Below are 23,056 nucleotides of genomic sequence, written 5' to 3' on the forward strand. Positions count from 1 at the left end.
TTTGCTTCATGACCTATTAAGTCTGCCTTTCTCAAGTAGCTTCCAACCCAGTGTCCAAGTGCACTGTTGCAGTTTTTGCCATTTCGCAGGGGGAAGAGGAAGTCTAAAGCAAGTAACTTTGTCTTTAAAGGAGGTGACGTGAAAGGTCACACATCATTCCACTGGCTAGAACGTAGTATCATATTCACAATTAGCTGCAAAGGAGGTAGAGAAATGTAGCTCTATGTTCAGCTAAAATTTCAGAGCATTCTGTTACTAATATGGAGAAGGAAGAATGGATTCTAAGAGTCCAGTTAGCATTTTGCAGTCTAATTAATATCTCCTAATTCTCTACTTTATAAGATGGGGGTCCTGATACTCTCACCCTTTATTCTGCCTTTCTTTCCGGGCATTCTTTACATTTTGTTAGCTATGTACATTTTCTTTTTGTTTTATTTATTTATTTATTGGCTGCGTTGGGTCTTCATTGCTGCGCGGGCTTTCTGTAGTTGCAGCGAGTGGGGACTACTCTTCATTGCGTTGTGTGGGCTTCTCATTGCAGTGGCTTCTCCTGTTGCGGAGCATAGGCTCTAGAGCGCGGGTTCAGTAGTTGTGACGCACGGGCTTAGTTGCTCTGCGGCGTGTGGGTTCTTCCTGGACCAGGGCCCAAACCCGTGTCTCCTACATTGGCAGGTGGAGTCTTAACCACTGAGTACACCAGGGGAGTACTTTTTGTTTTAAAATGTGAAGTTACTAATGTTTACATTCTGTTCTGCAACCACAGCCAAATCTTTGTCTATAGGTTGTCTCTAAAATCTTATTGTTTTATATATTGTTTACTTACAGGTCAAAAAAGGAACCATTACAATTCCTTTTCCTTAGGGCCAGGGTCAGGATCCCTGAGCCACTGGGAAGGACAAACTTTTTTTTTTTTTTAGCATCATGGCAACAAATTTTTTTTTCTTACATTTATAGATTGATTAAAATCAGGGCACTCTATTTCTAAGGTCTGCATCTGGGCACTGACTTATGAGATCAGTAAAAAGGTACAGCGGATCTGGTTAGTGCCCAGGGAGCTTTCAGTCACTTCAGGAAATGAAATCTTCGTAATCAGTCATTCTGTTGTCACCAGGAGCTACTCAATCAGTTTTGCAGCTGAGTGAAACCTTTAGTTCTTGAAGGGTTGGGACTAATTTGTTAGCTACAGATGATCCAAGATGAAGTAACTCTCTCCTAACCTTTATGTCTGGATATGAGAGGAGAGCCGTATCTTCTGACCATGGTAAGAATCTCTTTGGGATATTTAGGAATAGAAGGGATGACTAATGAGAGAATGACCCTCGGCTTTTCAAAGTGGTCTCATTGTTTTCAACATTGGACTTCTCAACCTTCCAGACCCTGTTGTTTTCCTAAACAAGGACAGCAATCTGGGGCATAAGAGTCCCTGCCATTGAGGAATTTTTTAATGTACTACAGGAGATTAAAATAGACTTCAGTTCAAATTCTGGCTCCAGTACTGGCCGTATGACCTCACGCAAGTTATTCTCTGAACCTTAGTTTCTGCTGGAACACATAATCCCCAAATTCCAGTGGCTTAAACCACTGAAGTTTTATTTCTTGCTTGTATTGCATGTTCGTTGTCTGTCAGATGGGAACTCTGCTCCATGTCTCCTATTCCAGGCTCATGGTTAATGGAGCAGTCATCATCTAATTATAGAACATTGCTGATCACTGTTGGAGAGAGAAAGAGAGTTCTGGAGAGTCTCACGCCAACAATTAAGTGATCTGTTTTAGAAGTGGCATACAGTATCACTGTTCACAACTTATTGCCCAGAACTAGTGACACAGTCTCAAGAACCACAGGGGGCCAGAAAGTGCATTTCTACCATGTGCCTGGAAAATGGAGAGCCAGAAGTGTGGGGCAGATAGCACTAATGACTACACATATAGCAGTTCCTACCTCAGGGTTGACATGAGGGTTAAATGATATTAGATACGCATATACACGATCACCTCATGCAGGTACTCAAAAGTGATTATTAGTAATAATATCATAATAATAAGATGCACACATGCAAGATATTTGAATAACAATATGAGGTGGGACTAAAGATTCTTATAAGCCGTATAAGACTATACCACGCAAGTGCAAGTTGATGTTATTATTATCCAATAGATATTAGAAGATAGAGCATTAGAACTTGTTTCAGTGTTGGAGGTAGATCTGTATAGTTGTCTATCAAGAAATGATGGTTGAAGTTGTTAGAATAGGTGAGATCTGTAAGAAAGAGATTAAATAGTGAGAAATACAGAGGGTACTAAAGGGATATCTCTGGAGCTTAGTTACAGTTTGGAAATCAGAAGGAAATATTCCAAGAGATAGAGAAGCAATTTCCAGAAAGGGAGGAAGAAAACAATACTGTGTAGAATAGAAAAGTCAAGTGAAGAATGTTTTCAGTAAGAAAAATCAACTATATAAAATGTCACTAAAAGGCATTGAGCTTCAGTTCTGTGAGTTCCACAGGGAACAAATTATCAACAGGGAATGTCACTTAAGGAAGGAATCATAGTATTAATTCAGAGGTATGTGTGTGCCAGGTGCTCCTCTAGTAGCAATCTTGCAAAGAAACTATTACAAACTCCAGACATACAGATGAGACTTTCAAAGCTCAGAGTAAAACTTGTCAAATGAAACCTAACTAGTCAGTGAGAAGGTTTAAATTTGAACTCAAGTACTAGAAAAGCAAAACTGTATTGTATAAACACAACAAAATGAAACAGTTAAAAAGACTGAAAAATTCTGAAGGCATTTTTTAATAGTAATCAAAAGTGATTTGTTTGTGTGGGTTTTGCTTTCCTGTTGGCACCTTTTAAATATTAAGAAAAACTTTTTAGATGAAACACATGTAATGTAGACACTGAAACTACATTGTCAGTGTAATCAATGGACTGAAATCAATATATATTTTAAAAGAGAAAGATTTGTGTTCTATATTGGTGATAGAAGTTTTAAAACATTAATGTGAGAATGAATAAATCCCTGAATTTGACTAGATGCTTTACAAAACAGGAATCCTGAAAAAAAGATAGCATTTAATAGAGTTATAATTAACATCGGAAGATGGACGTAATGTCCATAATTCTATTTTATTTAAATAAATTTATTTATTTATGGCTGCGTTGGGTCTTCGTTGCTGCACGCGGGCTTTCTCTAGTTGCGGTGAGCGGGGGCTACTCTTCATCGCGGTGCGCAGGCTCCTCATTGCGGTGGCTTCTCTTATTGTGGAGCACGGGCTCTAGGTGCGCCAGCTTCAGTAATTGTGGCTTGCAGGCTTCAGTAGCTGTGGCTCACAGGCTCTAGAGCGCAGGCTCAGTAGTTGTGGCGCACGGGCTTAGCTGCTTCGCGTCATGTGGGATCTTCCTGGGCTGGGGTTTGAACCCCTGTGCCCTGCATTGGCAGGCAGATTCTCAACCACTGCACCACCAGGGAAGCCCCATAATTCTATTTTAATTATACCATTGGTGTACCTTCTTAATGGACACAGAGTAATCCTTGCATTGTCAATATTAGTTACAATTCTTTATGTCCTTTTCTTACTTTTTTTTTTTTTTTTTTTTTTTTTTTTGCGGTACGCGGGCCTTGCACTGTTGCGGCCTCTCCCGTTGCAGAGCACAGGCTCCGGACGCGCAGGCTCAGCGGCCATGGCTCACGGGCCTAGCTGCTCCGCGGCATGTGGGATCTTCCCGGACCGGGGCACGAACCCACGTCCCCTGCATCGGCAGGCGGACTCTCAACCAGTGCGCCACCAGGGAAGCCCCTTTTCTTACTTTTTATGTGAACTGAATAATAAAGAAAACACAAATGTCACAACATGTAGATAAAAAGGAGCTTTAGCCTGATGTTTTCTCCAAATGGCTGTATGACCTTCAATAGGTCTCTTTATCTCAGTTTTGCTATTGACAAAACAAGTGGTTTGGATTAGTTCATCGTTTCTCCCACTTTTTTTCCACTGAGATACAAATGATGGATGATATTTCATGAGCAACATCCTCACGTAGTCATACACAAATGATGATCATAGACTGAGGAACAAGCTGTGCATTCCTGGTGCTACTTCTATCTCCACCATTTTCTCTTTAATTTTTGGGTGCGTTGGGTCTTTGTTGCTGCACGTGGCCTTTCTCCCACTCAAGAAGACATTTCAGAAGGAAATGTGACATTATTAGAGAGATAACTCTAATTTCAGCCTAGTTGTTTCATTAAAAACTTTATCCTCAAACTTCAGCATCTAAAGACAATTTTAAACAAATTACTTGTGAAACACCTTTCAACTAATTATTTTACCTTTGTTGGGTGGTCACTTCATGTTCAAAAATCTATGTATTAGATGTTAATCAAGATTTTTTTCTGGTTCTAAACTTATTTAATGATACAACTTCTATTATTCTCAATCATTTCCAAAAGTTAGTATTCCTTGATTATTCTACTAGCAGTATATGAATTAATAGTACCATGTACATGATATGGGTTCAGTAAATGTGAGAATTTATCAATAAATTAATTTTCCTTTTCTGGAGATAGCACTAATTCACAATTTGTTTTTTTATCCCCTAGCAGGACATATACTTTTGTGAATTTCAAGGAGTGGTGCTGAGAAAATTGGGTTGTAGCACTCTGACTGTTACTTTCAGATATCTGCCATAACTATTCTCCTCACTTTGATAAAATAGCTCAAAATTTTGCATTTGCATTTGTCCACAGACTAGATGAAGTAGGAAATGTACTAATTAGCTCTAGAAGCAGTAAGAGGTCTAAATACTACTGGTATTATTTTCTAACCATTTGTTTTTTGCTAAACAACATGGGGTAAGTTATAAATGTATTCCTCTGTCCGCCGTTCACTTACTCAACGAGTGCTTATGAAACATTTACTGTGCTTGTTATGGACCAACCGGAGGGCCAGACCAGCAGTTCTCAAGGCATGGACTAAGGACCCCTGGCATCTGAGAGCTTTGCAAGGGATTCACAAAGGCAAAACTATTTTCAGACTAATGCTACGACCTTATTTTCCTTTTTCACTGTGTTGACATTTGCGTTGATGTTGCAAAAGCCAAAGCAGGTGAAACTGTTGTTGTCTTAGTGTGAAGCTAGGCAGGGGCACCAAACCTTTTTAGCAGTCATTCCATTCTTCACTAACATCCAAACAGGAGAAAAGGCCATTTTTACTTAAGAATGTCCTTGATGAAGTAGTAAGATTTGTATTTATTTTATTAACTCTAGATCTTAAGTGCGTATCTTTTTATTATTCTGTGTGAAGAAACAAAAAATACACTTGTATAAAGTGCTTCCGCATAGCAAAGTACAGTGGCTGTCTCCAGGAAAATCACTGGTGTGCTTGTTTGAAACACCATTTCACTTGACAGAATGACCAACAGACAAACAATGGTTATTTAAACTTGGGTATTTGGCAAGTATTTTCTAAAAAAATGAATGAAGTGATTCTGTCACTTTAAGGAAAACAACTGACTGTGTTGTTGGCAATGATAAAATTCGAGCTTTCAAGTTAAAAAATAAAATTTTGGAAAGCTTGTATCTGACACTGTGAGCTTGACAGCTTCTCAACATTTAAAGATTTATTTGATGAAATCAGTGGTGATATTAATGAATATTTTTGATATTGATAATGTAATGTGTCAGCATGTGAAAGATCTGCATAACCCATTGAACCAATGTTTTCCAAATGAACAGTGCATGATGTTACAAAATCATACAAAGTTAAAAGATCCAGTCAAAATGTAAGGTAGACCAATGAAATTTAATGTAATAGTATGAAAAGTTCACTGATAATACGTAGTTTCAGATTATCATTGTTGAATTTTGGTGTAATATCAAAGAAGAATGTGAAACTCTTCCCATTAAATATATATTTCGTTTGTTTGGGATAATATAGTTATATTTCACTGAAAATGTCATTTTTGTAATATGTATTGTTATTATTTTTGTTATTCTTAATGGAATAAGCAAACGTTTTAAAAATTACTCAGCTTTAATTCTAATATAGTAAATATTGATGGGTATAACCACATAAACAAAAGGCATTTGGGGTCCTTGATAACTTTTTTAGGAGTGTAAAGGGATCCTAAGATCAAAAAGTTTAAAAATGGCTACCCCTGGAGATATTAAAGAAAACTTTCTTCTTTATGCAACTTTTCTTCAGTTCCCAACCCCCCATATCCCTGCCACTCCCTCTCCCAAAGCTGGAAGCAATTCTCCTTCCCCTGAAATTCCATGTACTTTATTTCTACCTCTGTAAAGGCATTGAGTACATATCTTATGTTTCCATCTAAGCTAATACATTTTTTGACAGCACAGAATATATCTTACATCTTTGCATATTCATCAGCTCCTAATACATTGTTTTCCATGTAGTAAGAATTTATACAGGTGAGCTGAGTAAAATTTGGTATCTTAAAATTGTTATCTCTAGGGACTTCCCTGGCAGTCAAGTGGTTAAGACTTCGCCTTCCAATGCAGGGGGTGTAGGTTCGATCCCCAACTCAAGGCCAAAAAACCAAAATGTAAAACAGAAGCAATATTGTAATAAATTCAATAAAAACTTTAAAAACTGTCCACATCAAAGAATAAATAAAATAAAATGTGTCTATTTTTTAAAAAAAGTATTATCTCTAAATGGTTTGGAAGATTGAGGATTCTGAGTAGCCAGGGTTCTATTGTTTCTTATAACAAATACAGAAAGATCTCTGCTTAATAAAAGAGATGCCCGATTCTAGCAATTTGGCCAATTGATTTTGAGAAGTAAATGATTGATCAATTCATTCAGCAAACATTAGTTGAGCATAAACTGGGTGCCAGGTATAGAACTTTATTGTAGACATTTAGATTAGTGGTTTCCAAATGCTAGCCCATGACGAAGTGTCTTCTTTTTGTAAAGAAATGAGAAAAATAGCAACAATGAAATGTTTTCCCACAAAACTTAAATATATTATTCAAAAGTATGTTCTTTATCTTGAGATTGCTTTCAGAGTTCTTGGTGTTAATATAATTTTCTTTTCTGATATTGTGGTGAGATTAGGGTTTGGGGATTTTTGTTTTTATTTTGTCCTTACCTGACAAAATTCAAATTTGTCAACTCTTGGTTGGCCCTTGCAATTTGGGGGGGGACATTTTACTAGCTTGTGGAAAACCACTGATGTAGGCATTCTTTTGGCATTTATTGGAAAGGGATTTGAGCTTTAGGTGGTTTGACTCTCTAAATCCACTAGCACAATCAGCTCACTTGAGCTAATTATCAACTTTGTAAGTTCCCCGCTTCCCTGTTTATATCATCTCTGTCAGTTGATTGTTCAACTGCAAGGAAAGAAGTGAAAGGAAATAAAAATAAACCCAAACCAAAAAGCTAACAAACTAACATTAGTCAAATTTTGGATGTCAGAGTTCTAGGGGTTAGAAAAGATGGAGAAGTAAAAATTTTTGACCAAAATAGGGCATTTGAATTATCTAGATCTCGAGTCAGATTGCACTTTCAACTTCCCACCTCTTCACAGAAACTGCTAATTCCTATGAAGGAACCAACTGGTTTTAATTTAGACTCTTACATTTAAGCACCATTAACAGTTGAGATGGCAGAGATAGCAGGGTGGGAAATGATGATCCAGAACACTCATTTCCATAGAATCAGTTATTTGTATAGTCCTTCTTTCACTCAATAAACGAATGGCTGTTAGGTGCCAGGTATTGGGATACAAAGATGAAAAAGACACTGTCCCTATGCTTAAGAGGTTTATAATCTAGAAGAGGGAGACAGAGATGTAGGCAAATCAGTGCCTTAAAAATTGTTGTAGGGGCTATGACATCATGCTTTGTGCCTCACTGGGGACCCAAACAGGAGAAGTTAGGAGTGGCGGCAGTTGGGAGTTGTGAAAGGACAGTAAGGATATGGAACGAAGAAAGATGTGGAGGTGGAAATAGGAAACAGTAGACCTATTTGGGGGAAGTTATGAGTATATTCGTATGGCAGGAGCGTGGGGTGGGTTGGAATGTGGAGGTATGGCAGGAGAAAGGGGTGAAGAGTTAGGCAGCAGCTAGATGTAGAACTTTAGTTGCTTTGTTCAGGAATTTGGATATTATCCAAAGGATTTACCAGAATGTGTTCTGTGGGATGGCGATAGGAAAGGAAGGGGTTTTGTAAGGTCAAAACCATTTGAGAGGCACCAGTTGAGAGAAAGTTAAGCAGGTGCATTTATTGTAAAGCCTCTCAGACCCTTTATATTGGGTAGCATTTCCATTACTAAATTTGTTTGAAGGGGTATTGCCTGTTTCACAGAACATGGCTTGGGAAACCCTGCAATATGCAATGGGGAATCATTAAAAATTTTAAGCAGAAAATTATAGACAATTATGTAATCTAATTCTGTTCTCAACACATAGTGTCATACTACTCATTAGGTATTGTTCAACCCGTATTTTTTTTTTTTTTTTTTTTTTTTTTTGCGGTATGCGGGCCTCTCACTGTTGTGGCCTCTCCCGTTGCGGAGCACAGGCTCCGGACGCGCAGGCTCAGTGGCCATGGCTCACGGGCTTAGTTGCTCCGCGGCATGTGGGATCTTCCCGGACCAGGGCACGAACCCGTGTCTCCTGCATCGGCAGGCGGATTCTCAACCACTGCGCCACCAGGGAAGCCCAACCCATATTTTTTAACATCAAATAATTTCAAAGTGATGTTCTAGATATTCTGGGAGATTAGAAAGATGTGTAATGTGTCTGGCATTAAAAAAACATATTAGTTATCTATAAATGTTATTCATCGGTGCAATTATTTGAGTCAAATGCAATACACAAGTGAAGAAGTTGAGGATAAACTTGAGGAACTATAGATTTCCTGGGTGGTTTTTGCTCAGTGCTGATTTCTAGGAGGGGGGTTAATGCTAATTCTTTTCCCAAAGATTGTCACCACTTAGAAGAATGTGCTTCTTTTGCCTCTTTTTGGATTTAGGATCGTTTCTGGCTAGGGTTCTCATCCAGGCCGCTCCGGGAGTGCAATGGGAAAAAAGCTGCCTAATTGAAACTCAGATTTTTCTGGGGGGGGCGGGGGGGGGATTAGTGGTTGGTTTGTTTGACTCGCAAAAGTACTGTATCATCAACATATTGAAGCTTTGGTAGATGCAAGTGGACTCAATTCTAGGCATCTTTAGGTTATATATCCTAAAGATGTGTCCAAGGCATTTAGAGAAACGATTTGAAGGTGAAAGGGAAAGAGGAGTTGCATGTGGTGGGACAGAAGGATTAAATCTAGAAGTCTGTCTCAGGCTTTTTACTACCTTAACTCTCTACTTTTTTCACTCAATGTCAAGAGAGAGAATCTTCAAATAATCTCCTTGAATTAAATTAATCTTTATTAAGTATTTATTATCAGCCACATTGTCTATTAGGAGAACATAGAATCAGAGTGTCTAGAGTGGATTGGTAATAACCTCAGGCTTTTCATTGCCAATTGTGTAGTGGTCAACAGCACTGGCCCTGGAACTATAATAGATGGCTTGGGTTCAAATCTGTTAAATCATTCCATCCAGTTTCTTAAGGGCTCTGCTTCTTACCAGCCATTAAGATCTTATGTAAATTACTTAACCTCCCTATGCCTCAATCTCTACATCTAAAAATGGGAAAATGATAATATGTACCTTATAAGTTCCTGAGGATTAAAAGAGCTAATAAATATGAAGTGCTTAGAATGGTGCCTGCCATATGGCAAGGGTTTCATCGACTGTTATCCTGAGGAGATCTTTATCCTACCATGGAAATCAATCCAAGAGTAATACGTTTTCTGGCCTAAATAGGATTCTGTTTGCAGAATGGTCTGCTAACTCTAAATAGGACTGTGTATAAATGGACTGTTAGAAATTTCCGATTCATATAATTCTGAAATAAAGCAAATATTTGTATATTTAAATAATAATAAGAGCTAATGTTTGTGAGCATATACTATGTGCCAGTAGTTATTCCAAGCACTTTTTACCAATTAAGTTATTTAATTGTTATTTTAGAGTTGAAGAAGCTAAGGCACTGAGAGGGTAAGCAACTTTTCCAAGGTAACACAACTCCTTAGGGGCAGGACAAGGATTCAAATTCAGGTAGTCTGATCTCATAGATCACACCCATCCATTGTGATATATCTTTCATCTAAATGTATTCTGCATTTTAGATTGGTCAGTGTTTGATTTCATTTATTGCAAACATAAACTAAGAAAAACTAAATGGGGACTTCCCTGGTGGCCAGTGGTAAAGAATCCGCCTTGCAATGCAGGGGATGCAGGTTCGATCCCTGGTCAGGGAACTAAGGTCCCACATGCCGCGGGGCAACTAAGCCCGTGTGCCACAGCTGTTGAGCTCGTGCACCTCAACTAGAGAGCCTGTGTGCCACAGCAACAGAGCCCATGTGCCCTGGTGCCGGCGTGCCACAACGAAAGATCCCACATGCCTCAACAAAGATCCTGCGAGCCACAACTAAGACCCTACACAGCCAAAAATAAAATAAATAATAAATAAATAAATCTTTTTTTAAAAAAAAGAAAAACTGGGCTTCCCTGGTGGCGCAGTGGTTAAGAGTCCGCCTGCCAATGCAGGGGACACGGGGTCGAGCCCTGGTCCTCCAGGAAGATCCCACATGCCGTGGAGCACCTAAGCCCGTGCGCCACAACTACTGAGCCTGCGCGTCTGGAGCCTGTGCTCCGCAATGGGAGAGGCCGTGACAGTGAGAGGCCCGCGCACCGCGATGAAGAGTGGACCCCACTCGCCACAACTGGAGAAAGCCCTCGCACAGAAACAAAGACCCAACACAGCCAAAAATAAAGAAAGAAAGAAAAACTAAGTGGAAGAACATTAGTTAAAAATTAAATTTGTTAAGTCATTTCAGCATAAAAATATTCCTTTTTCTGTTCTAAAGAACAGTTGCTCCTGGTGTCACATGTTAGAGCCATATTAACTATGATTCTTTTGTGGAATATAGCTATGAGTTTGATTTCACCAAGGCATCCAGATGCATATATCCATTCTTTAGAACTGTTTTTCACTTTCCATCTCAACTACATTTTTTCAGGGTAGTGTGTACGTAATGTCACTTTATGTGCAAAATTAGCTACTTTTTCAGTTATCCTTGCAAACATTAAAATAATTAGGGTTATATCAACTCCTAACCTATGAAATGCATGCTTTGTAGGATTTGACAATGGAGAGCACTGTGACAAATTATACTTTTGCATTCTTCAGTGTAAAAAATGTTAGATAGCTCTAAAAGTAATCACATTGTTGCTCTACTTTGTTGGTGCTAATGTAGCTGGGTTCACTTTTAAAGAAAACTGGGCAAGACTAATTTGCCACTAGATGGAGCCCTGGCTATTTGGGTAGAAATAAATGCAACAGGCAGAACATTAAATCACTCCGTCATATCATGCTGGAGGGCCCCCCGGTATTTGAGGCCCTCAGCTTTTCATTGCAGAATGCATCTTTGTTCTTTGCCTGACCTGCAGAGTGACATCACTCCCTTTCTTCCTGTGCGCTGGCTTTGACACAAGCCAGATGGCCGTGGCCATCGGTAGGCGCGCAGTCCGCCTGGTACAGCAGTTGATGAAACAGGATAGGAAGACGTTTTATAGTCAGCTGCAGGAGCACAATGAGGCTGCAGCTTCGCTAAGTAATTACATTTACCGTGCGTACTTCATTCCTCACAGAGAAGGTCACAAGGAAAAAAATACATTTTTATTTATAGTGTTGTGAGGTATAGACCTTTGATCTTTTATTAGTCAGTAGTCTGCTCCAAAGGAATGCTCTCTTTTCCCTGCTCTGCAGTCACTCGTGAAAATGACATGTTTATTTATGTTTAATGGTTCTTTCAGGCTGTGCATTGTGATACTTACCTTCCCTCTTCCTCCCTTTTGTCTCCAGTTAGTAACACAAAAATGTTTTAGTTTTGTAGTGAGTTTAGTTTGGAGAAATCAGAGTTGAGGCATGTTAATACAAGCAGATTTGTGTCAGATATACTCCAGAATGATTTGGTAAAATATATTACTGTTTATTATGTGTTTGTTCTTCGAGGAGGTCAGAAGAGACCAGGAACAGACTTTTATTTTGGGGGGGGGGGGGTGAGGGATGAGGGTCAGGAAATGAAGGAGACGTTAATTTTATATCCATTTTTGGACAGTTAGTAGTTAAGGTCACTTATAATGCTAATTTTAAATAAAATATTAGAAGTTACTGTTAATCTAGTATCTTCCACCTTCATAGAAGTTAATCTTTACCAACTGAAAGATTGTACAAAACTTTAAAGAAAATCCTAGCTGAACTTTTCTTTAAAGTTTAACATTTACACAGTTTTGAGATCCTTCCACATGATTCATTTCCAAAAGCTTTAAAAAATATTTTTACCCTTTTTAAGGATAGATTGTGAACATTATTTACAGAATTGATCTAGAAATTATAAATCATAAAATCAAATGAAAATTCATGGTTGATATGCCTTCTTCAAACTTAACACTATTTATAAAGTGAAGCCTCCTAGTTGTCCTTAGGTTATTTGACTCTATTTTTTAAAAATATGAAACTCTAACAAAAGAAATATCTTAATCTTACAGTATTTTGCAGTCTTCTCCAGGGAGGGAGATTTGCAAATAATTGCTGGAAGAAGGCAGCATGGTATGAGGAGAGAACGGAACTTTGTAGTTTGATAGAACAAGGTTTTCTAATGTTTCCACTGGCTATTTGCTTTGTACCCTTGGACCTTTGAGCCTTGGCTTCCTCACATATGTATTGGGTGATAACACCTACCTTCTAGGTTTATTGTAAGAATTAAATGACGTAATATATTTATATTTGGCCCTAGACAGTTCCTTTCACTTGGTAGGAGCTCAGTAAATGTTAATTCCTTTCAACTGTTTTAAACTTCGTCTCTTTTCTCAACCTCTTGCAAAATGTGTTCACAGATTACACTGCTATTAGTGTGTATTTTATTCATAAGATATAAATAAGCCTGGGTTGAAAGTAAGCCCACCATATGAAAAATAGGCATTTGAAATTTATTAGCACTGTGTGTGTTCAGTTCCAGATAAAACCGTAACCATCAATTGTGCAGTGAATGTGTTTAACATTTGTGATGTTTTAATTTGTTTTTGTTTTCTTTTTTTCTCTTACTCAGCTCTTGCCCCTGTTCTTTGCCTCTCGTTTTGTTGGTGAAGATATCACAGTGATGTCTGCATTCAACCTGCTGCATTTGGTGACAAAGAGCCAGCCAGTAGCCCTGCGAGCCTGTGGGCTTCCCTCAGGTTGCTGCTTCTTGTACTATACTTAGTAAGGGCACTGGTCCGGGGTGGGGGAGTGTTTCTGCTGCAGGAAATGATACACCATAATGCTTTGCTGAATTTCGTTTTCTTTTACTTGGGCCCTAATTTGAAGACGGAAATTGGTTATAAATCACCACTCTACTTTGAGTAACATTCATTTCCACAGTCCTTACAACCCCTGGAAACATTGTCCAGTTTCCTTGCTCAGTATATAATTGTCACTAATATTTCATTATATCTTCTTTTTCTTTAACGCACACTACAATCTGAAAATTGTAATGTTCATAAGAGGCTGGCAGCCTTGATAAGAAACTGCTCCAAATCACACAAAATAGGACATTCATCTTGTTAAAGGATAATGAAAATGCTTTTCATTCCACAAGTGGTCATTCCTTTAGAAAGAAAAAATTAAAACGAGCAACTTTAGTGTAATAAAGTTAGTTATTATATTATAAAGAAAACATGTTCTATTAAACAATGACCAAATAAAGAGAACTAATATAGCATGTGTTCACTGGTTCTTAAATTAGAGCCACCACCCTTTTTAAAATGTGAGTTTAAGCATTTAAACAACTGAGACATAAAAGTCCAAAATTTTATTATGTGCTTATTTCATGTTTAATATTTTAATTTTATTATGAAAATCACTATGGCCAGATATAGTCTGTGAACATTATTGTCAATATTATTTATATTTTCTTTTAGTATACATATCTCTATTACTATACTGTATAAAGAATTTAATTCCAACTCATTAAATATTCATTGAATATTAACTATGAGTGCCAGACATTGTGTGAAGCAGTGAGGATACAATGATAAACAAGATCAAGCCAATTTCTTTAACAAGCACAAGATGGAGTTGGAACTGTGTAAAGACCATCGAACCATATGGTGATAAGACTAGACTAAAAGTATTTATGCCTGGGATGTTAGGGGAATCCAGAGGATGCTTCTAGCTCTTTGCTTAGGGGAAGAGATTTTGGAAGGGAGGGAAGGTCCCTGAAGTTTAAGGAGGGCTTCATGGAGGATATAGTGCTTGAGTTGAATTTCAAACTATGAGCAAGAGTTAGCCAGATGTCCAAGGAGAGGGAAGGACATTTCTAATATATGAAGTAGTGTGGGAAAAACATGAAGACCTGAAAGAGCAAGGTATGTTCAGAGAAATGCAGGTTATTTAACATGGCTAGCTTGGGTAGGTGAGGGCAAGTAGAAGAGGTAAGGAAGTTAGCCAAATCATGAAGTGCCTTATATGATGTTTTAAAAAATTTAAATCTTGGGGAAGGGATGAAGGGGGAGTAAAATGACTTGATTTGCATTTTATAAGGATTATTGATTTAGTATGATGGAAGGTTCAGTGCTGGTTCCAGATATTTCTATGAGAAGGTGGAGATGGCAACTTAATTAGAAGGCTTAATTAGAAGGATAAGGCTTTTGTCTTGAAGCTGTACTTAAATAGTAAACATGCTATTTTTTAAAAAAAAATAGATTTTATGTCTATATGTGGTGACTTGAGAGGCCAATGAAACTTAATGCATGGGGTCCACAACCACTCTTCCTGACACCTTCGCTTCCCCTACCCCGCCATGCCCCTGCATGCCACCATTCAGTATGTTGGAGGAGCTTGAGGCTGGAGGGACTCATGAAGTACTGAGAGCCTTAACAATGATCATTACAGTAGGTTTGGAAAGAAGGGGATAGATAAGAGAAAAATTCAAGTTGTAGGACTGACAAGGTTTATTTGTTGAATTGTATGTAAGCTTGAGGGAGAGCGTCAGTCAACCAATGTAGTTCCTGTGCCATGTGGAACTTTTCCATAACTATATACTACATATAATAATTGTAGTATTTAAGTTATTTAACTGATACATAACCATGTTTTCCACTGGAAAAAATAAAACCCCAAGATATGAGAGCACTAGCATAGTTCTTGTAACATGAGTTTGTCATACACCAAGGAGGCTAAGTATTTACAGAAACTTATTAATTAACATGGTATCCCTCGATATATGACAATTGTGGGATTAAAGTATTTCATAATGAAATTGTTTAATCAAAATGTCTTTAAATTTTGATATCAAATGATTCAAAGATAAATTCAACAAAGCTGGTAATGTTTAAGTAACTATTATAGTACAATGCTTAAGTACACAAGTTCTGGAATTTGACTGGATCTGAATTCTGGCTTTGCCACTTAACTGGCTGTGTGCCTTGGCTTCCTTGTTCGTAAAATGGGGATAATAATAGTACTTACCTGAAAGGGTTGCTGTGAGAATGAAATAGGTTAGGATGTGGAAAGCGCTTAGAACAGTGGCTGGCATGTAGTAAGCACTATATATAAATGTTCACTATAGACATCTGTATCAATATACATACATATATATTTTGTATTTTTCTAGTACAATAGACTTTTAAAAACATTTAAATATGTCCCATCTTTCATTTAACTATTTTTACTTTAATCAGAACCACAAATGCACTTTATATTTGAGAAATAACCATCTCAATCTGTTGTTTTGATCTCTTTATTTTACTTATACATCCTGCTGAACCAGATTCAAGTCCTATAAACATACAGCACATTTCTTTTATTCTTACTATCCAGTACTGATGGAAGCTCAGAGAGACTCGGTCTTTCTTACTTAGGGCTTGTAAACCCATTTTATTTTGCTAAATGATTTGACTAGAATAGTATTCCATAATTTCTTAGCCATTCAAGCACCCCGTATTTTTTAAAGTGTTATGAGACTCAGTCTTCCAGTGTCCACGTATTTTATAACTTCAATGTTAGCAAAATCTTTATTACCATCCATTTCTCTGACAGAATTTTACTCTTAGAAATATAAATATGTTGAAGAAATTGCTAAGTTTAACAGTAATGTGAAACAAACTATTTAAATTTTGAAAAATAAAAATGAAATTGAAATGGAAATTCTGGTCTTTATCACTTTATACAAGTAGAAAGGGAAGAGGTCAAAATTGGAGAAATAGGAAATTAAGGTAAAAGTTTGACGTCTTGCTTTAATTTACTGTTCCCTGGTCAAAACCCATTCAACGAAAATCTTTGTAAATCAAAAAGATTTCTGCTCCCTAGCCAGTACCCTACTAATTTTAGTTTTTATTCAATATGAAATAATTCCAGAACTGAAAAATAATTGGAACAGGCTCTTTAAGTTGATTATAACTGGATTGACCTATATGAAGGCCATATTCCAAAAGGCTGACCTATCATTTTTCAGCTTCGACTTCCTTTTCTTCTTATTTTTAAATAAGGCATAATTTCAATTTAGAGCTTATTAAGTGCATCTGAGTTATGGTTTGCTCATGTTTGTAATTAAAGGTAATTTTTTTCCCTCTCAGAGCTCTTCTTAATTTCCTATAACAGTTTCTTTTATGTATTAAAAAGACCACTGGAATAGGAGTCAGAAAACTAACCACAGCTTTGTCATTAACTTGTGAGACCTTGAACCTATCAGTAAACCTCTCCAGATCTGTCTCTTTATTTTTCAAATGAGGAATTTAAATTAGATAATCTATTCAGTTCTGAAATTCTGTGATTTTATGAACTGTCATTGTTTTTACTTTGGCTTTGGGTTAGTCAAATCTTAAAACTCAGTACTAATTAATGGCTGGGAATTTATAGAAAAAATTTGCTTAGTTGTGGTGGGAGGACAGAAATATTTTCCATGTTTGAACATTAGAATTCCTTGCATCTAAATCAAGACTGAAGCATTATCTTAGGAGGGATTAGGAAGCACAATTTTATACATAGTTTCACTGCTTGATAGAAATGAAGTCTAATTGTAGGTTAGACTAGATATCATGGTAGCTTTCAGCCAAGTGAGAGTATTTGTCTAAATAGTACTAATTACAGTGATAAATTGTGCTTTTCTCTAACATCATACACATAATACGTGGTTGTTACTCTTGACTTTAGTGGCATATTTAACAGTCTCCATGAATTGAAGAGCCACACGGCAGTTATGCAGCTTGTAAAGATATTATGTCATGATATTCCAATGCAGAAATTAGAAGTCTTAAAGACAGAAATTTTGCAAATGGTGTTTGCAAGTCATAGACTATCATCTGTGTAAGTAGAGCTCTCTAAGAATCAGGGCCTTGTGGCTCCAGAGCTTAGCACAGTGCCTGGCACTTAATAAATATTTGTTAAATGAATGAATAAACATTTGGAAAGTTTACATGTAGGTGAAGTGATAGCTATAACAGACAGTACAAATTTATTTGAGACTCTTTTGGGTCTCAAATAAATCTAATGAGGAGGTTAAATTAAAGTTCATAGTTTGGTTGCCTTTTGAATACATTGTAAAAATACTTTCTCTTTTCTCACTTTATTGCATTAATACAATATGGTAGATTTCTCAAGTATAAATCACATTGTAGCTAAACAAATAACAACAACAGCAAAAAAAAAAATGGTAACACAGATTCAAAGTATATTATCCAAACTTGCTTTTACTTTTTCTCTCAAACAATTTGAGTTTTGGTGATAAACTGTTTGAGGAAGGGAATAAGTACATATTACACTTACCATGAGAACTAAGAACTAACTCTGGTTCTTTTGATTGCTTTTCTCTGGAGCAAATTAATATTGTTTGCTGTGCTTTAAGTTCTGCATTTGTAAAGAGGAAATACTACAGATAAGCACCAGAGCAATATCCATAAATAAGTAGTACTACTATTCAAGTTTGAGCTGGCAATATTTCATTAATAGCATCTGATATTGTATTTACCTTAAAAAAAATTGAAGTCATTTTTGGTGTGTTGTTCACTTACTGAATAGATTGGCTTTCTATATTAGTTTTAATTATTAACCATTTTGTGTAATGAAAACACGAACCATTTCCGTGGTTTTTTTGTGTTTTCTTTTGATAAAAGTTATGGCTTTTCTCCTCCAGAAAATATATATGTGCACCTATACAATTTTTCATATAATTTCAAGATTTTTTATTAGATATTCTGATACTCATAAGAGAGGTCTCTTTGACCACAGATTCAGAACCTGCCTTCTAAACACAAAACAATATAAAAACTCTAGTCAGAATGTATAATTTCCAATTTCTGTATTGATATCACCAATGAAATTCTCTCCCATGAGTTCAGTTTAACGCCTTCTATTCTCCAACTTCACCATTCTTACATGTTCATCTTACCTAACTTATTTATTTATATTGAAAGTGCTTTGGTGGAGTTTTTTTTTTTAAGAAACAAATGTTTTTTTAAAACAATAGACATTCAATTTCAACTCCCCTAGTTCACAAAATAATTTGCAATTAATTGATTGAACGGTATCTTCTTTTCCCAGTAGATGGCACTAGATTTACATTCTTTCACAGTATGAAAGGGTATTGATATCATTAGCACATAGGTGCATTGTGAAAACTTAAAAGTATGTAAAGAATATTCAGTTAAGAACACATGGATTTACAAACCACAAATTTTTCTGCTTATATGATGTTCAAACAATATTTGTAGAGTGCAAAACCTTTTTCCATTTTCAACAGGATTCTAACTCCCTTGTTCTTGGACATCTCATCGAAATTGTCTATCAAGTGTAGACTTTCTATAAACTAAAACACGTTTTCATAAATTAACTTATCTTGTATCCAAATAGCTGATTTAACAGTAATTTATAGTTTTATATGTAGCTAAATTTTCTTCAGCAGACCACCCAAGAATTAAAGAAAATTTCACATTTTGTTTTGCTATGTTTTGAATTTTTATAGAATCTTGAAAATGTTATGAGTTTAACATGTTGACTGTTAAGCATGAATCCTTTTCTGCATGAATAAATATTTTTGGAAGCTAAGTAAAATTATATTTAAAATGTTAATTAATGAGTACTCTAATGCAGCTATATTCTTTTCTAAAACAAAATGTTTTAGTAGCTCCATGATATAATAAAGTATTAGTTAATGCTGAAAAGTTGCTGTACAGCATATGATTATTAGATGAGTTTTATAAATCGTATGTGCACAAGGCTAAATTGCTATAGAATGATAAATACATCTGTATGAATAAGGTGTTGGGCATATGGTTTGTAAAATGTGGATTTTGTTAATTTTTTCTTAAATATAGAATAAATTCTTCACATACATTAATAATTATGAAATACATAGCAAAATCTAGTAGCAACAGAGATAAAATGGTCATGAACAAAAAATAAATTTTAATTTTGTTTGAGAAATTCTCTAATTGATGACTAAAGGATATAAAATATTATCAGTTCTGAAAACAAATGATAATTTTACAGAGTTAGTTTATCTAGACAATATGCACTTTTGGGGAATCATATAGGTAGAATTATTAGAAGTTTATTTATCTAAACATGTTCACAGTAATTTACCTGACAGATCATAGAAGGATTTATTAAAACGAGCCATCTTTTGCTCTTAACAAACACGTGTTTAATGAAGGAGTGGGGCGTGAATGACAGTTCACAAAGAGTCATTAATATTGAGACTAAATACTTGATGAATATTCATTGTCAGTCTTTTCTAGTTTATAGCTTCATCCCAAACATTTTATTTAGAGACTGAATTTCTCATGGCTGCTTTTGCAAGATACATTTTAATTTAAAATGCTTTGAATAGATTTTACTGAGATGCAGTGGCAAGTTATCTCTAATTATTTTTGTGTCTTTGCATTTGAAATCAACCATCTGAAAATTTAAAATCCCCATTTTATTTATTTTAATTACCTCGTTTTTCTCTTTTTTACATTTAGTATATTTGCACTTGTATTAGTCACTTAAAAATTCATGTTATAAAAATATACCATGGGGACTTCCCTAGGGGTCCAGTGGTTAAGACTCCATGCTTCCACTGTAGGGGGTGCAGGTTCAATCCCTGGTCGGGAAACTAAGATACCGCATGCTGTGTGCACAGCCAAAATACATGTGTGTGTGTATATATATATATATATATATATATATATATATATATATATATATACACACACACACCATGTGATGACAAAGATATCAGTTATTTAGGTGATTTTTAAGAGCTACACATTTATAGAATTTAAATTTACTCAGTTACTACTATGGTAAACATTTCCTTCAACAGTAGATATATTTATTGTATTCAACCACGTAATTGCAAGTGAAGAATGGACTGCTAATCTAACTCGCTAGATTACTTAAATTTTAAGCAAGCAAAGATAATCTAAAATTCTATGGCTATAGTTTTTAAGATTTTGTTTTGTTACAGAAATGCATGTTCGCTCACAGAATGGTACAGCTCTTCCTAGCATATTCCATTTTGATTAATAGTTTAATATCTCTTGTGCAAATTTTAAATAACATCACAGCAAGTTTCAGAGCTTGCTGTCCTGTTATTGGTATTGATGAAGAAAGAGATTGGAAGCATAATCTGCATTTACTAGTTTGTTTTTGCCAACAACTTGCTTTCTGGCCCCAGAATCTGTTTTGTACCTTTTATTCTTATTCCTCACCTGTAAACTTAGAATGAAATACACTCTTGTCAAATCGTTCACAGTTAGATATTACCCTCAAGTGTTAACATTATCTGACATTTCCCAGAAAATTATTCTGTGCAACTTTAATCCCTGGCTGTAAGGGAGAATAAACTGGAAAAATATAAAAAGTCAGGGGTGAAACATCAAATAAGTCTGGGAATGTTGATAGGTTTGATCATCAAAATCTATTTCTATTACAGGAAAACCCTTGGTTCCTGCAAAGTGAGCTACAGAAAGGTAGAGATTTTTTTGTCTGTTTAGTTGACTACTCCGTCTTAGCAACTAGAATTGTGTCTAACACATAATAGGTGTTCAATAAGTATTTGTTGAATGAATGAATGGTGATGAACAAGTAGCAGCATCTTATGTATCAGAATAATGCCACATAGTAAGTAATGTGATCTCTGTTCTTAAGGAATGCACATTCTGAGAAAGATGGCCACTCTGGGTCCAAATTTTGTTATCTATAGAATGAAGGGAGTTACATACTTCATGTTTTTATTATTCTATTTACACATTTCCTCCTTTGCTTTACTGTTGAATGAAGGAGTAGAAGAAGTAAGAAGCCTCGTGCTTCTTTCTGCCCAGAATGGCTGACTAGCTTCTTGGATTAGGGTTTGAAGTACTGACAATTCTCCTGGAGGATATTGAAGGAACGCGTAGATGTAATTATAATTAGCAGGAGGTAGTAGGAGGGGAGGATGGTGGCGTAGGGGTGGGAACAGGCTGTAAGCACATGGGTTAGTGAAAGATGGGCATGTTAATGTACAACAAAGCATTGGTTCAAGAGAGAAATATATTGAATGAGAGAATTAAATGAGGAAAGCTGCAGACAAGGAGCTTGCTCTCATTAACCAGGTGTCATAACTTCTTTGAGCCTTGGTTTCCTCATGAGGGCTTTGGACTAGAAGATCATCAGTTCCCAAATTATGGACACTCATTCTACTAATACCCTGTAAAACTGATCCTGTCATCAAATGGAGAAACTTTGCATACTACCATGTTTTATAAATTCTAAGATGAGCTGTTTTTACATTTTATCATCTTGGTAATGAGGATGCAGCTTAAAAATTATTTTGATAAGAAAGTATTGTGTCATGGTTTGAATAACAACTCTTTTTTACTTTTGTGGTGGAGCATAAAATAACGGTGCATCAAAACACCACATGTTCAATAATGCACATCAGCATAAGAAAGTCTATAAGAAGTCTTCATTAGGAAACCCATGTAACCTAGATTTTCCTGATCTGGTTTGACTATAGAAACTTCTCCTCACCCCTCAAGAGGAACTACTTGTAAACATTTTTTTCAGAGCCAGTGTTTCACAGGATATGTTTTGGGGAATGCTGGATTAGGTAATCTCATAGTCTTAAATCCAGAAAATTAATGGAATATTAGTCATAATAAAATATTTGAAAGTGGAACTCTAGAGAGGTAATAAAGGATTCAGAGTAGTGATAGAGAAAAAAATTTAATCCATCATTTATTTTTTAAAATTTCACTGGTTTATTAAGCAAATATTACTGTTGCAGTTTTTAAACTAAATTCTAAGAAACATAGCCAGAGCCATCATTTAGAAAACATCTTTTAGGAAGAAAATTTACAGAATTAAAATGGAGAGTTGAATAAATATTTAAATACAACATACACTTATTTAGGGCTTACTCTTCTTAGGGCACAGTGCGAGGTGCTGGGGATGCAAAGATGACTGAAATTATCCCCCAGTTCCTCAAGGATATATTGAATAATTCATAAGTCTTATGCCTTTTCTTTAGTTATCTGGCTGATAAAGAAAACTGTAAATTTTTTGAATTTTTTTTTTCTCCAGAATCTCTTAGATTTTCTGGAATGTATAGCTAGACTCAGATTTAGCTGTCCACTGAGTGGCAATTGCAGACATATTTTCTGCCCATTGAGCTTAGTTAATTTAGATTTTAAATTGGATTTGGGTGATAATGTAATTTTAGAAATTTACAAAGCTGAGCTCTTAGACAGCGTAAGTTTTATTTTTTTTCTAACAAAGCATACTTGATGTTACATGGAAATAAAATTCTGCATGGTAATCTAAGAGGGGACTCCTTTCCTTCCTTTTTGTGGGTGGTTACCTCTCATCTCCTCAGTCTGTGCTCCCAAGGCCGTGAGGGAGGATGGGAGAGAGAACTATTTTTTGCAAGTCTTTTTGATTGCATGTGAAATGTAGAATGGAAATGAGCCTGTCTGTTTTTAA

General features: G+C 36.0%; 1 protein-coding gene across 1 annotated transcript in view; it reads left to right on the plus strand.

Moving 5' to 3' along the window:
• The window catches only part of MSRB3 (methionine sulfoxide reductase B3), a 167,973-nt gene that overhangs the window by 18,926 nt on the left and 125,991 nt on the right, over nucleotides 1–23,056 (plus strand). Inside the window, exon 2 of the mRNA XM_067009691.1 lies at nucleotides 13,185–13,311. Within this exon, the coding sequence (XP_066865792.1) occupies nucleotides 13,236–13,311 (76 nt within the window). The 5' untranslated portion in view covers nucleotides 13,185–13,235. The remainder of the gene's footprint in view (nucleotides 1–13,184; nucleotides 13,312–23,056) is intronic.

The sequence above is a fragment of the Kogia breviceps genome, chromosome 12, assembly GCF_026419965.1.
Source record: "Kogia breviceps isolate mKogBre1 chromosome 12, mKogBre1 haplotype 1, whole genome shotgun sequence".
In the NCBI taxonomy this organism is placed as follows: domain Eukaryota; kingdom Metazoa; phylum Chordata; class Mammalia; order Artiodactyla; family Physeteridae; genus Kogia; species Kogia breviceps.